The sequence below is a fragment of the Cebus imitator genome, unplaced genomic scaffold, assembly GCF_001604975.1.
Source record: "Cebus imitator isolate Cc_AM_T3 unplaced genomic scaffold, Cebus_imitator-1.0 Scaffold858, whole genome shotgun sequence".
In the NCBI taxonomy this organism is placed as follows: Eukaryota; Metazoa; Chordata; class Mammalia; order Primates; family Cebidae; genus Cebus; species Cebus imitator.
Genome location: NW_016108173.1, coordinates 77203 through 88806, shown reverse-complemented (window position 1 = coordinate 88806; position 11604 = coordinate 77203). Strand labels below are relative to the sequence as shown.

At 47.0% G+C, this 11604-nt stretch overlaps 1 protein-coding gene across 1 annotated transcript; it reads left to right on the top strand.

Moving 5' to 3' along the window:
- The first annotated feature begins 1633 nt into the window (after positions 1–1633).
- Positions 1634–11598, top strand: LOC108297901 (N-acetylneuraminic acid phosphatase). The gene is made up of 2 exons (XM_017520592.1): positions 1634–2001; positions 10246–11598. The coding sequence occupies exons 1-2, from the start codon at positions 1771–1773 to the stop codon at positions 10900–10902; spliced, it is 888 nt and encodes a 295-aa protein (XP_017376081.1). The 5' UTR covers positions 1634–1770; the 3' UTR covers positions 10903–11598.
- Positions 11599–11604: the final 6 nt, after the last annotated feature.

Below are 11604 nucleotides of genomic sequence, written 5' to 3'. Positions count from 1 at the left end.
ACTGTATCTTGAAAGACATTAAGTTCTTTTTTTAAGAAACAGGGTCTCACTGTCGCCAAGGCTGAATTGCAGAGGCAGGACCACAGCTCACTGTAGCCTCAATCTCCTGAGCCCCAGCTATTCTCCAAACTCAACCTCCCAAACAGATGGAACCACAGGTACACACCCCTACACCTAGCTAATTTTCAAATTTTTTTGTAAAGACGGGGTCTCACCATGTTGCCATGGCTGGTCTCAAAATATTGGCCTGAAGCAATCTGACTGCCTCAGCCTCCCAAAGTGCTAAGATTACAGGCATGAGCCACTGAGAACGATGACTTACAAATCTTCTACTCAGATCTTGCTTCCTGCAAATTTGAAGACGTCCTCTAACTACTAGTGTTAATCTATCAGCATAGCAGTTCAAGTCCTGTGCTTAACTGAGGTCCAGCTGTAGTGAGTCTGTACATCTCACCACCTTAAAATGCTACAAAAGACTCATTTATCCACAAATATTAACTGTAACATCCTGAAGTTTCCAGACATTTAATCTAGAAGGAATTCAAGCTGTCAGGCAAGGTGTGGTGGCTCACGCCTGTAATCCCAGCACTTTGGGAGGCTGCGTCAGGGGATTGTTTGAGCCTGTGAGTCTGAGATCAGCCTGGGAAATACAAGGGGACCTCCTGTCTAAAAAAAAACAAAAACAAACAAACAAACAACAACAACAAAAAAAAAACGTAAAAAAAAAAAAAAAATTATCCAAGCTGGTAAAAGGACCACTTGAGTCCAGGAGGCAGAGGCTGCAGGGAGCCAAGGTTGCACCACAGCCCTCCAGCCTGGGCGACAGAGCAAGACTCTGCCTCAAAAATAAAAAGAAATTTAAAAATGAAAAACCACTCTTAGCTCACTGTCTAAACAAAATCAGGTAATTGGCCCGTAGCCCTGTAGTACCTGACCGTCCATTTCTGGTCGCTAACGATGACCACATATCCAAATTACGGTAAAGCTACCCAACAGAGACAAAGATTAGCGATTGGTGTCACGACCCCCGTTCCGCCTGCACCAGAGGCGGAGTCGCTACAGCTCTCCGCGAATTTAACAGGCGGTCGGCGTCCCTCAGCCTCTCGCTGGGTCTGAACGCAGCTGAGTGAGGCATGCGAAGACCTGAGAACGAAGGTTTCAGGACAGCAACCAGGGACGGCAGCACATGGGGCAGCCACTCCGTCTTCGGGCACAGCTGCCCAACGAGGGTTGTAAAAGACCCAAGTCACATCCTTCAGGCGCGTGCTGGCGCGGGCCCAGGCGACAGGGATTCCACCCCGCTAAGGCCGCAAACTGCGGGCCACGGGCGAGGAGCCCAGCGCGCAGGCCGCCAGGCCGGAAGGCGCAGGCTCCACCTCCCGCCGAGCGCGGCGCTCGCAAGCCGACGGCGACCTGAGCGCACCGGCAGGCGAGGACTGCGGGCGCTCACTGCCGACACGGGGCCCGCCAAAGCCGGCGTCTCCGCGCCGCCGGACCGCCCACCTGGGGGGCCCGCTCCCCTGCGCCTAGCAGCGCGGACAACCACCCTCGGGGCAGTGATGACGGTCCCTCGCGCCGGAGGGGGCTTAGTGAGGAAAGAGAGAAACTGGTGGCCACCGGGGAAGAGCACTGCGCTTCTGAGCAACCCCAGACACCACCACTGACTGAAAAGCCGCGGCCCCCAGCGGCGCGGACGCGCGACCTCCCGGCTCCTGAGAGACCAGACCCGCGGAGTCTCGCGGGATCTCGCTGTTCTCAGCGGCGCAGTGAATGAGACCGATCGAGGGGGTTCCACCAGCGCCGGGAGAGGGTCTGGTGACCTCGCAGCTCCTCCCACGTCTCCCCGGCAGCCCGCCTTGCGCATGCGCGGGTGGCGACGGCCGGCTACGGGTCGCGCGCGCGGCTGGCGCTATGGGGTTGAGCCGCGTCCGGGCCGTTTTCTTTGACTTGGACAACACGCTCATCGACACGGCCGGGGCGAGCAGGAGAGGCATGTTGGAGGTAACGTCCTCTCCCGTGGCGCTCCTCTCGGCGGGGTCAGTGCGCCCCGCTTCGTCCTGCGCGCCCACGTCCCCTTGACCCCACTTTCACCCCGGGGCCGCTCCTGCTTGTTGAGACTCAGAGCGTCCGAGTGCGGGGTGGCTGGAGGCGTGCGGGCCCTGCGGGGCTGCTTTCCCTGGCCTGGCCGCCGCTTGCCACCCAGCCTTGGACCCCGGGGCGGCTGCTCGCAGGTGCCTCGGCGCGCGGGACGCGGAAGGGCGCCGTGACGGCTGCCACGCTGGCGGAGACGCCCGTGGGCGCGGGAGGCGGCAGCAAAGCCGCGAGACCAGGTGCTGGGTCCGCCCAGGGTCCGGCTGTCGGCGCGGAGCTCGCCGGAGGGTCGCGTCCCCCGCGCGGCCTTCAGGGGTGCTGGGAGGAGACTTGGCAGAGTCAGCTCCAGTGTTGACCCAAGGAGTGACGGCTGTCGGTGGCGGGCCTGGACTTCAGCCCTGCTGTAGAGAATTGTCCCCGCAGAACTCCCTCTGGCCTCCCCGGAGGGTTGTGGTCCCCGTGGCTTTCCGAGGTGACACAGCAGAAGCCCGTACTGCGAGAGCATGCCCTTCCCTAGGCGCAGCTCCCCGGCACCCGCTCCTCTACGCGCGTGCAGGCGGCTTCAGATCCTCCCATGCTCCAGCCCCAGTCCACCCGGCTTCCTTTGTCTGCCTTCAGCTTTAAGGGGAAAGCAAAGGGTTTATCAATTGTGGAAAAACCCGCATTCAAAAGCTAATTCGTCCAAACCTGAGCGTCCCGTCCTCTTCATGCTTCAGTTAGTTTTTGTGTCCCTGGATCTTCCACTGCCTCATCCGTTTTCTTTTTAGGCGCATTCTACTCCTGCCTCATATTCATGTTTGCCATAGTTTTTTGTTTTGTTTTCTTTGTTTGTTTAATGTAAAAAGGACGCCTCCCTTTGGGCTGTTCTTCCTGCTGTAGATGTTACCTGTCTCTCTTGACAGCCATGTATTCCTGGAGAAATCTATACCCATTATCTCCTTGTCTCTAGCTTCTATTTATTACTAAATCCATCGTAGTGTCACTTCATCTTCACCACTAGACTGAAATAGACTTGCTGGGTCACTAGGCAGTCCCAAATTGCCAGAATCCGTGAATGTTTTTAAGTCTGTCTTCATGACTTTACTGAGGCATTCCACATTATATTACTGTATAACGTTGGCCTCCGCCTCAGCGATGCCACCGTGTGCCATATTGCCTCTAGTATCTCTTGCTGTGGACATTACATATTTACCTGTGGGTTATTAGCAAGCTAAGCCCTATGCGTTTCAATTAAGTTACTGCTTTAGGCCAATTCTTGCTGTAGGCCAACAGGTTGGGCTTTAAAATCAGACATTTTAATATGAATCACAGCTCTCCCAAAACCTAGCTGAAAGTGCCTTAACGAGTTAACCACTCGGAGCCTTGTATCTTCATAAAATGTGAATTATATTACTCCTCAATAACCCTATAATGCTTGGGAAGCCCATGGGTGCAGTGTCCACTCAGCGAATTATAGCACCTTTCACCCTCCTTCCTCAGCCTGTCCACCACTGCACATTCCCCATGCCATGTCTCAACTACAGCTCATTTCTCACCGAGACTGTTGTTGTGGGCTTGCCTTTAGGTTTACCACATCCAGTATGTCCTCCACATTCTTGCCACAGCAACATTTTTAAAACAAAGATTAAATTGTATGTTTCCCTGGTCTTTACACTCTCACTTATACTAGTGCTGCATTTTGTTCAGATATTTGTTTCTTTTCTGTTTTTCAATTTGAGACAAAGTCTCGGTCTGTTGCCCAGGCTGGAGTGCAGTGGCGCGGCTCACTGCAACCTCTGCCTCCTGGGTTTAAGCAAATCTCCTGCCTCAGTCTCTCGAGTAGCTGAGACTACAGGCACCTGCCACTACGCCTGGCTCATTTTTGTATTTTTAGTAGAGATGGCGTTTCACTATGTTGGCCAGGCTGATCTTGAACTCCTGACCTTGTGATCTGCCCGCCTTAGCCTCCCAAAGTGTTGGGATTACAGATGTGAACCGCCTCACCTGGCCTTGTTCAGATATTTCTTAATGCACCTGTCAAAGGATATTACAATTAATTTTGCAACTCAGGTGGCTACGACTAAATAGTGAGCTTCTTGGGAGGGAACAAGCTGTCTTATTTATCCTCATTCGACAAATGGCAAATGTCGAATAAATGCTGGATGGATGGATACAAATTTTTGCTTTGAGACTTGGTTCTGTTACTGCCTCCTTTATAATTAGTCTGTAACAATAAATGAGCAGGAAAAGAAATGAGCCTAATAAATTAGCAGAATCGAACTGTGCTCTTGGTTTTACAAGGAATACTTTATCACGTAAGGAAACAATAGCATTCATGGATGTTGAGCTATTCAAAAGTAACCATGCCAGCTTTCATAAATCACTGTAAATAATATATGAATGGAGGAAGAGGGAAAGGTTCAGCCATTGCCTTGGGTTGGGGAGAAGGGGTTGTATACTGACTGTATGTATCAACTTCAACTTTTTCTAATCACCTAGGGAAGTTATTTTTTTTCCTCCCTAGTTAGACTTTTCATGGCAAGTACCCAAAAGGAACTTTTCTGCAGAAACTTGACAAAGCAGAAGAGATTTCTGCATTTGTGAATTTACTTCTTAGTGGGTATGGCAAGGAATGTAATAAGTATTTATAGTTGTGGTAGAAAAAGTGGAGAGGGTAACAAATCAACATTTTTTTTTTTTCCTTGAGATGGAGTCTAGCTCTGCTGCCCATGCTGGAGTGCAATGGCACGATCTCAGCTCACTGCAACCCCCACCTCCCGGGTTGAAGTGATTCTCCTGTCTCAGCCTCCTCAGTAGCTGGGATTACAGGCTCCTGCCACCACACCCAGCCAATTTTTGTATTTTTTTTTTTTTTTTTTTTTTTTTTTTTTTTTTTTTTTTTGAGACAGAGTTTCGCTCTTGTTACCCAGGCTGGAGTGCAATGGCGCGATCTCGGCTCACCGCAACCTCCGCCTCCTGGGTTCAGGCAATTCTCCTGCCTCAGCCTCCTGAGTAGCTGGGATTACAGGCACGCGCCACCATGCCCAGCTCATTTTTTGTAGTTTTAGTAGAGACAGGGTTTCACCGTGTTGACCAGGATGGTCTCGATCTGTTGACCTCGTGATCCACCCGCCTCGGCCTCCCAGAGTGCTGGGATTACAGGCGTGAGCCACTGCGCCCGGCCCAATTTTTGTATTTTTATTAGTGATGGGGTTTCACTGTGTTGGTCAGGCTGGTCTCAAACTCCTGACCTCAAGTGATCCTCCTGCCTCAGCCTCCCAAAGTGCTGGGATTGCAAGCATGAGCCACCGCACCTGGCACAAATCAACATTTTAAACAGACTGGTCAGATTTGGCCTCATCGAGTAAGAGGATGTTGGAGCACAGACTTGAAATAAAAATAACAGAAGGGCTGCTTGAATTGCTAGACTGTGTGCAGGCAGTCCTCACTTTGTGAGTGTGTTTTTAAATTATTAAGTTTTATTTGGAATTCATCCCCTTCTGTTGTGCCGGATCCCTATTGATTTCAGTAGGGATAGCACCATGTTCAAGAGGCTAAAGAAGAGACCTGGAGTCAGCAAACGAGAACGGGTTTTTGAGGGAACTTACATACTAGACGTCCGGTGGGGGTGACTGGACAGACCGGCAGCCACTTGTAGAAGAAATGCAGTCTGTATAGCGTTTTCACTTAACACCCTAACCGCAGCAACCTCCTCCTGGCTACCTTCCTTTAATGGAAAACAAAACGCCTCAATCTCCTCTGCAGCCTGAGCTCTGCAGGATGGGATGGGCCAGGGTTCAGATCTTCCTCATGGATAAAGAATGAATATCTGGATTGGTCACTCTTGGACTCATTATCTCAGAACCCAGATACACATTCCTCATAGACCACAGGGTCATTCTCAGGGTCTGCGTAAGTTAATGCTGTCAGGTGCACCTGCCATACATTTCACATCCAAATGATTAGTATTCAGAATACACTTTTCTTAAAGTGTTGTAAAGTATTAGATGGTTCCCAAACTAAGCCCTCGAAAAGTCTTTTAAAATCAGTTAGCTAAACTAAAGTATTGATGATATTAACTTTAGTTCTGGGTCTAGAAAGACAGTAGAAGAATAGAGTTTCCTTTTTGTATATGTTTAGAGAGAGCCTTAAGATAGAGTTTTGAAGTGGATGAAGTTTGAGTTTATTAATAATCTACTGATAGCCCGCCCCTCTGTCAGAGCAGGGCCCCTTTCTTCAGGCCAGCGAGCACCTGGTGGGCCCTTTATACCAAAATCTTTTCAGGCTTGCCTTACCAATCACACACAAAGTATCATCATGCCTCCAAGTTAGAGAGCTGTAATGAGTGAGTGCTAATAACCTTTTTTCCTAAAAATGTTAATATTGTTAAAATGCCACTTGTTGTCCCAAATCAATCTGTAATTAGTTGCTGTGTGACCAAATGGGGAAGTTAATTGAAGGGATAGAATAGGAAGAGATTTTGAAACTTGGGAGTGGCATACCATGCCTTTACAAACATCTCCCTTTTAAGGTGAGCAAATCCTGCTTTTTCAGAGCCTCAAGAATGAATTTAGTGAAGCACCACTTGCAGTAACAGGAAATTGGGTCTATATTGGGAGCTCTGTGTTTACTGGTATGAGCCAGCCCCTATTTGAGCTCAAGCTCTGCGGAGCCCTAGAGGCATGTGTCCTTCGCAGCTGTAGGGTTGCTGAAATTTTAGAGCTCCTGTCAGTCGCATTCAATTGATATTGCTAGCAAAGATGGTGAGATAAACATGGAAACTGGAAAAGCTTTGTTTGTTAATAGAAATTTATAAAGCAAAAATTTGCGATGTTTTGCCTCTACCTAAAATTCCTAGGGCTAGTATATTTTTCTTGGGCAGATAAGATTTTTCTTAATGATTATATTTTCTTTTCTTTATTCTTTTTTAAAATATTTCTTTTTCTGATATGGATAAGTCTTCTGATGCATTTTCCAGTTAGCACAAATACCTCAAAAAATATTTTCCTTTCAGCCAGGCACAGTGGCTTACATCTGTAATCCCAGCACTTTGGAAGGCCAAGGCAGGAGCATTGCTTGAGGCCAGGAGTTAAAGACACTCCTGGGCAATACAGCAAGACCCCTGTCTCTAACAACACCAAAAAAATTATTAGCTAGGTATGGTGGTGTGCGCTTGTAGTCCTAGATACTCAGGGGATGAAGGGAGATGAGGCTGGGAGTTTGAGGCTGCGGTGAACTATCATCATTCCTCTACTGCACTCCAGGCTGCGTCTGAGTGACAGTGAGACCCCATTTCCAAAAAAAAAAAAAAAAAATTCTTTTTCCTTTGTTGTGATTATTTAACTCTGAGGGAAGAAAAACATGTGCGTTTCTTTCTCAATAGGTGAGTTGAGTTTCTGGTGTGTGAGTAGCATACTGCTTATTCCCTAGTTCCCACAGATATATTTTAGCCCTAGCTGGGTACGTTTCAAAGATGCAGCATTGCCTGTCATGCTTGACTTTCCTCAGATGCTCCCTGAACACAGTGACTTCCAGTGCAGGCAGTTCATGAGGTGATCCCAAGACACACGTTAAAGGGTCAAGTGCATACAGTTCATGAGGTGATCCCGGGACACACATTAAGGGGTCAGGGAGACAGGAAGGGGAAGGAGTTCAGTACAGGTTAGAGCAGCTTAATGAGCAGGTTACTGCTGTGAACAGCTGGAGGAGCTGTTCACAGAACAGCTCTGGGAGACAGTACACAGAACAGCGTTCAGTTGTGCTCCCCAAGGGGCAAGGAAGCTGTGATATTTATTCGCCAATTTCTACCCAACATTGGTTGAAGGCTGCTCCCAGGGCAACACTTTTTAGCCCCATCCTGTGTGTATAGATGCTCTTGTGTGTAGCCAAATAAAGCCCACAATTAGAGAGGCCCATACCTGGAGTGGGAAGCCGCTGACCAGTACATATAGTGTGTGTCAAGGGGATTTCTTCAGCACCTGCTACAGCATGGGGTTCAAGACTTCACAAACACAAACAGGCTCCCCACCTCCATCTCTTGGCAGCTTCCCTCACATGCCTCTATTTGGGCTCAACTCAGCTTCTTGCTTTTCCCACAAAATTTTAAACTTTTGGCCTTTATTCATGCTGTTCCTTTGTCTGGAAGGATTTTCTTCTCTTCCCATACCCACTTTTTCTGCTTGTTTATTCCTTGTCTCAGTGTGACTCTCTGCCAGCTACCCTGTGGAATGACTTCCATATTCTTCCCACAGCTTGTTTAAACTGCTCCCATGGCACCACCCCCTCATGCACCATCATTTGTAGTGGTTGTATATTATATTCCCCACCAGATAATGCCCCGAGGACAAAGGCCAGTCTCCAGAGCCTAAGACATAGTGCAAAGGCAAGCACATGGCTTTGGAAGTACGCAGGTGTGTGGATGCAAGTTAGATGGGCAAGTTATTAAGTTCTACACTTCCCTGCCTCATCTCAAACAGGGAGCTGTCTTGCAGGATTGTAGAAAAGATTCGAAATAATGTGCTAAGTATATGATACAATGCTTGCCACGTTAGGGCTTTTAGGAAAAGTTAGAAGATAGGCCAAATGGATTAGTATTATAAAAAGCACACATAAAGAGCCTTGGGAACATGAGAGAGGGAGTACTTAACTCAAAGTACAGAACTGGAGCCAGGCACAGTGGTTCATACCTATAATCCCAGCACTTTGGGAGAACAAGGTAGGACGATCACCTGAGGTCAAGAGTTCTAGCCAGCCTGACCAACATGGTAAAACCCGCCTCTACTAAAAATACAAAAATTAGCCAGACATGGTGGCGGGCACTTGTAGTCCCAGTTATTCAGGAGGCTGAGGCAGGAGAATCACTTGAACCCGGGAGACAGAAGTTACAGTGAGCTGAGATCGCACCACTGCACTCCAGCCTGGGTGACGGAGCGAAACTCTGTATCCAAAAAAAAAGGTACAGAATTGAGCACGCACGGTGGCTCTCATGCCTGTAATCCCAGCACTTTGGAGGCCGAGGCAGGCAGATCACTTGAGGTCAGGAGTTTGAGACCACCCTGGCCAACATGATGAAACCCTGTCTCTACTAAAAATACAAAAATTAACCAGGCGTGGTGGCAGGCGCCTGTAATCCTAGCTATTCCGGAGGCTGAGGGAGGAGAATCCCTTGAGCCTGGGAGGTGGAGGTTGCAGTGAGCCAAGATGGTACCACTGCACTCCAGCCTAAGCTACAGAATGAGACTGTCTAAAAAAAATAAAAGGACAGAATTGGATCCCATTCTAGATGTTAGTCCATTTAGGTCTTCAAAATGTGAAGTGGCTGTAGATGAGAAAAGATTATATGAACTAAATGTTATTTTTTCTGAGAATAGTCTAACTAGTGGTTGTCAGAAATTTTAAATGTTTTACCAAAAATAAATACAAAGGTTTTTTTGTTTTTTTGAGATGGGGACTTGCTATGTTGCCCAGGCTGGTCCTGAACCCCCTAAGCTCAAGCGATCCTGCCACTGCAGCCTTCCAAAGTGCGGGGATTACAGGCATGAGCCACCATGCGCAGCCCAATAAGCACAAGTTTTATTTTCATGTCTATGTGACCAGAGTGAAAGATGTTGAACTCTAAACTGCCAAAGGATTGTTATTAGCTATATATAAAGAAATTGGCTTTCAAAAATAAGTGAGCTCTGGAGAGGTTGGGAAAACTTTCACCTTGTCTCTAAAAATAAGGCCGATTCCCACCAGAAATGGCCTGCTTTAAAGCAGAGGAGTGGGCCAGGCACAGTGGCTCACGCCTGTAATCCCAGCACTTTGGGAGACCAAGGCAGGTGGATCATGAGGTCAGGAGTTCGAGACCAGCCTGGCCAATATGGTGAAACCCCGTCTCTACTAAAAATACAAAAAATTAACTGGGCATAGTGGTGTGCACCTGTAGTCCCCGCTGCTCAGAAGGCTGAGGCAGGAGAATTGCTTGAACCTGGGAGGCAGAGGTTGCAGTGAGCCGAGATCATGCCACTGAACTCCAGCCTGGGTGACAGAGCAAGACTCCATCTCAAAAAAAAAAAAAGCAAAAACCAGAGGAGTGGAGTTGTAATCTCTCAGCCACTTGTAGGATCACAGCTTCCTAGGGCATGACTATTAAAGATACGCAGTGTGTTAATGGAGTTGTTTTCCATTACTTAGGTGATAAAGCTCTTACAATCAAAATACCATTATAAAGAAGAGGCTAAAATCATCTGTGATAAAGTTCAAGTAAAACTCAGCAAGGAATGTTTTCATCCTTATAATACATGCATTACTGATCTAAGGACTTCACATTGGGAAGAAGCAATCCAGGAAACAAAAGGTGGTGCCGCCAATAGAAAATTGGCTGAAGAATGTTACTTCCTTTGGAAATCTACCCGTTTACAGCATATGACACTAGCAGAAGATGTCAAAGCCATGCTCACTGAACTTCGAAAGGAGGTCCGCCTACTTCTATTAACAAACGGGGACAAACAGACCCAGAGGGAGAAGATTGAGGCTTGTGCCTGTCAGTCCTATTTTGATGCTGTTGTTGTAGGTGGAGAGCAGAGAGAGGAGAAACCAGCACCGTCCATATTTTATTACTGCTGCAGTCTTCTCGGAGTACAACCTGGGGACTGTGTGATGGTCGGTGACACATTAGAAACCGACATCCAAGGAGGCCTCAATGCAGGATTGAAAGCAACAGTCTGGATCAATAAAAATGGAGTAGTGCCACTGAAGTCCTCCCCAGTTCCGCATTACATCGTTTCTTCTGTGCTAGAATTACCTGCTCTCTTACAAAGTATAGACTGCAAAGTCAGTATGTCCGCTTAAAGCACATAAAAGGGCATGATTATGAATGTTAGAGTCAATTTGCAGAGTATGAACTAAGAAAAGTTAGGGTACTCCACTTATAATAATCCAGCTCTAAGAATAATTTTACTTATGATTTAATGGCCAATATTTTGAAGTTATTTAAATTGTAACAACCAACCATTGACTGATACTTATATCTGAAAATTCAGATTGCATTAATACAAGTCAGTGGTATAGCCTAGAAAATTTGAGAAAATATGTGTTAGTCTGTAACTGGAGCTTTTAAAAATTATGTTATTAATCTTTTAGTATCTCGGCTCCATAATGCCAGGCAGGATTGCTTTACACATGGATGCCCAAATGTAAGGTTTATCTTCTGGCTTAAAAATATTTTTTAAAAACAGATGTTTCTAAAATACACAGATTTATCAAAGCAGCTGAATCTGGTTAATATGAAGTACTAAGTCACATGCAAATCGAGGTATTTTATAGTGAAATTATTTGGCATATTTTGAAAACAAACAGTTATGAAAACAAGCAGTATTTTTTGCCTACTTTGGATGTATACTTTCTATTATGAATCTGATTTTTCTTATGACCTTTTTTTTTGGAGGGTAGGGGGCAGTTTTTCTGTGATGTGTGACAGAACAGTTAGAAAAAGCTGTTAAAATCAACACGTGGTGCTCCATTACCATGACATTTTCTCACCTGTGCACAGTG

Excerpts from the sequence above, each read along its gene's own strand:
- LOC108297901 (XM_017520592.1), top strand. The coding sequence starts at position 1,771 with ATGAGACCGATCGAGGGGGTTCCACCAGCGCCGGGAGAGGGTCTGGTG. Across the intron at positions 2,002-10,245 it reads GCAGGAGAGGCATGTTGGAG|GTGATAAAGCTCTTACAATC; the intron begins GTAACGTCCTCT and ends TCCATTACTTAG.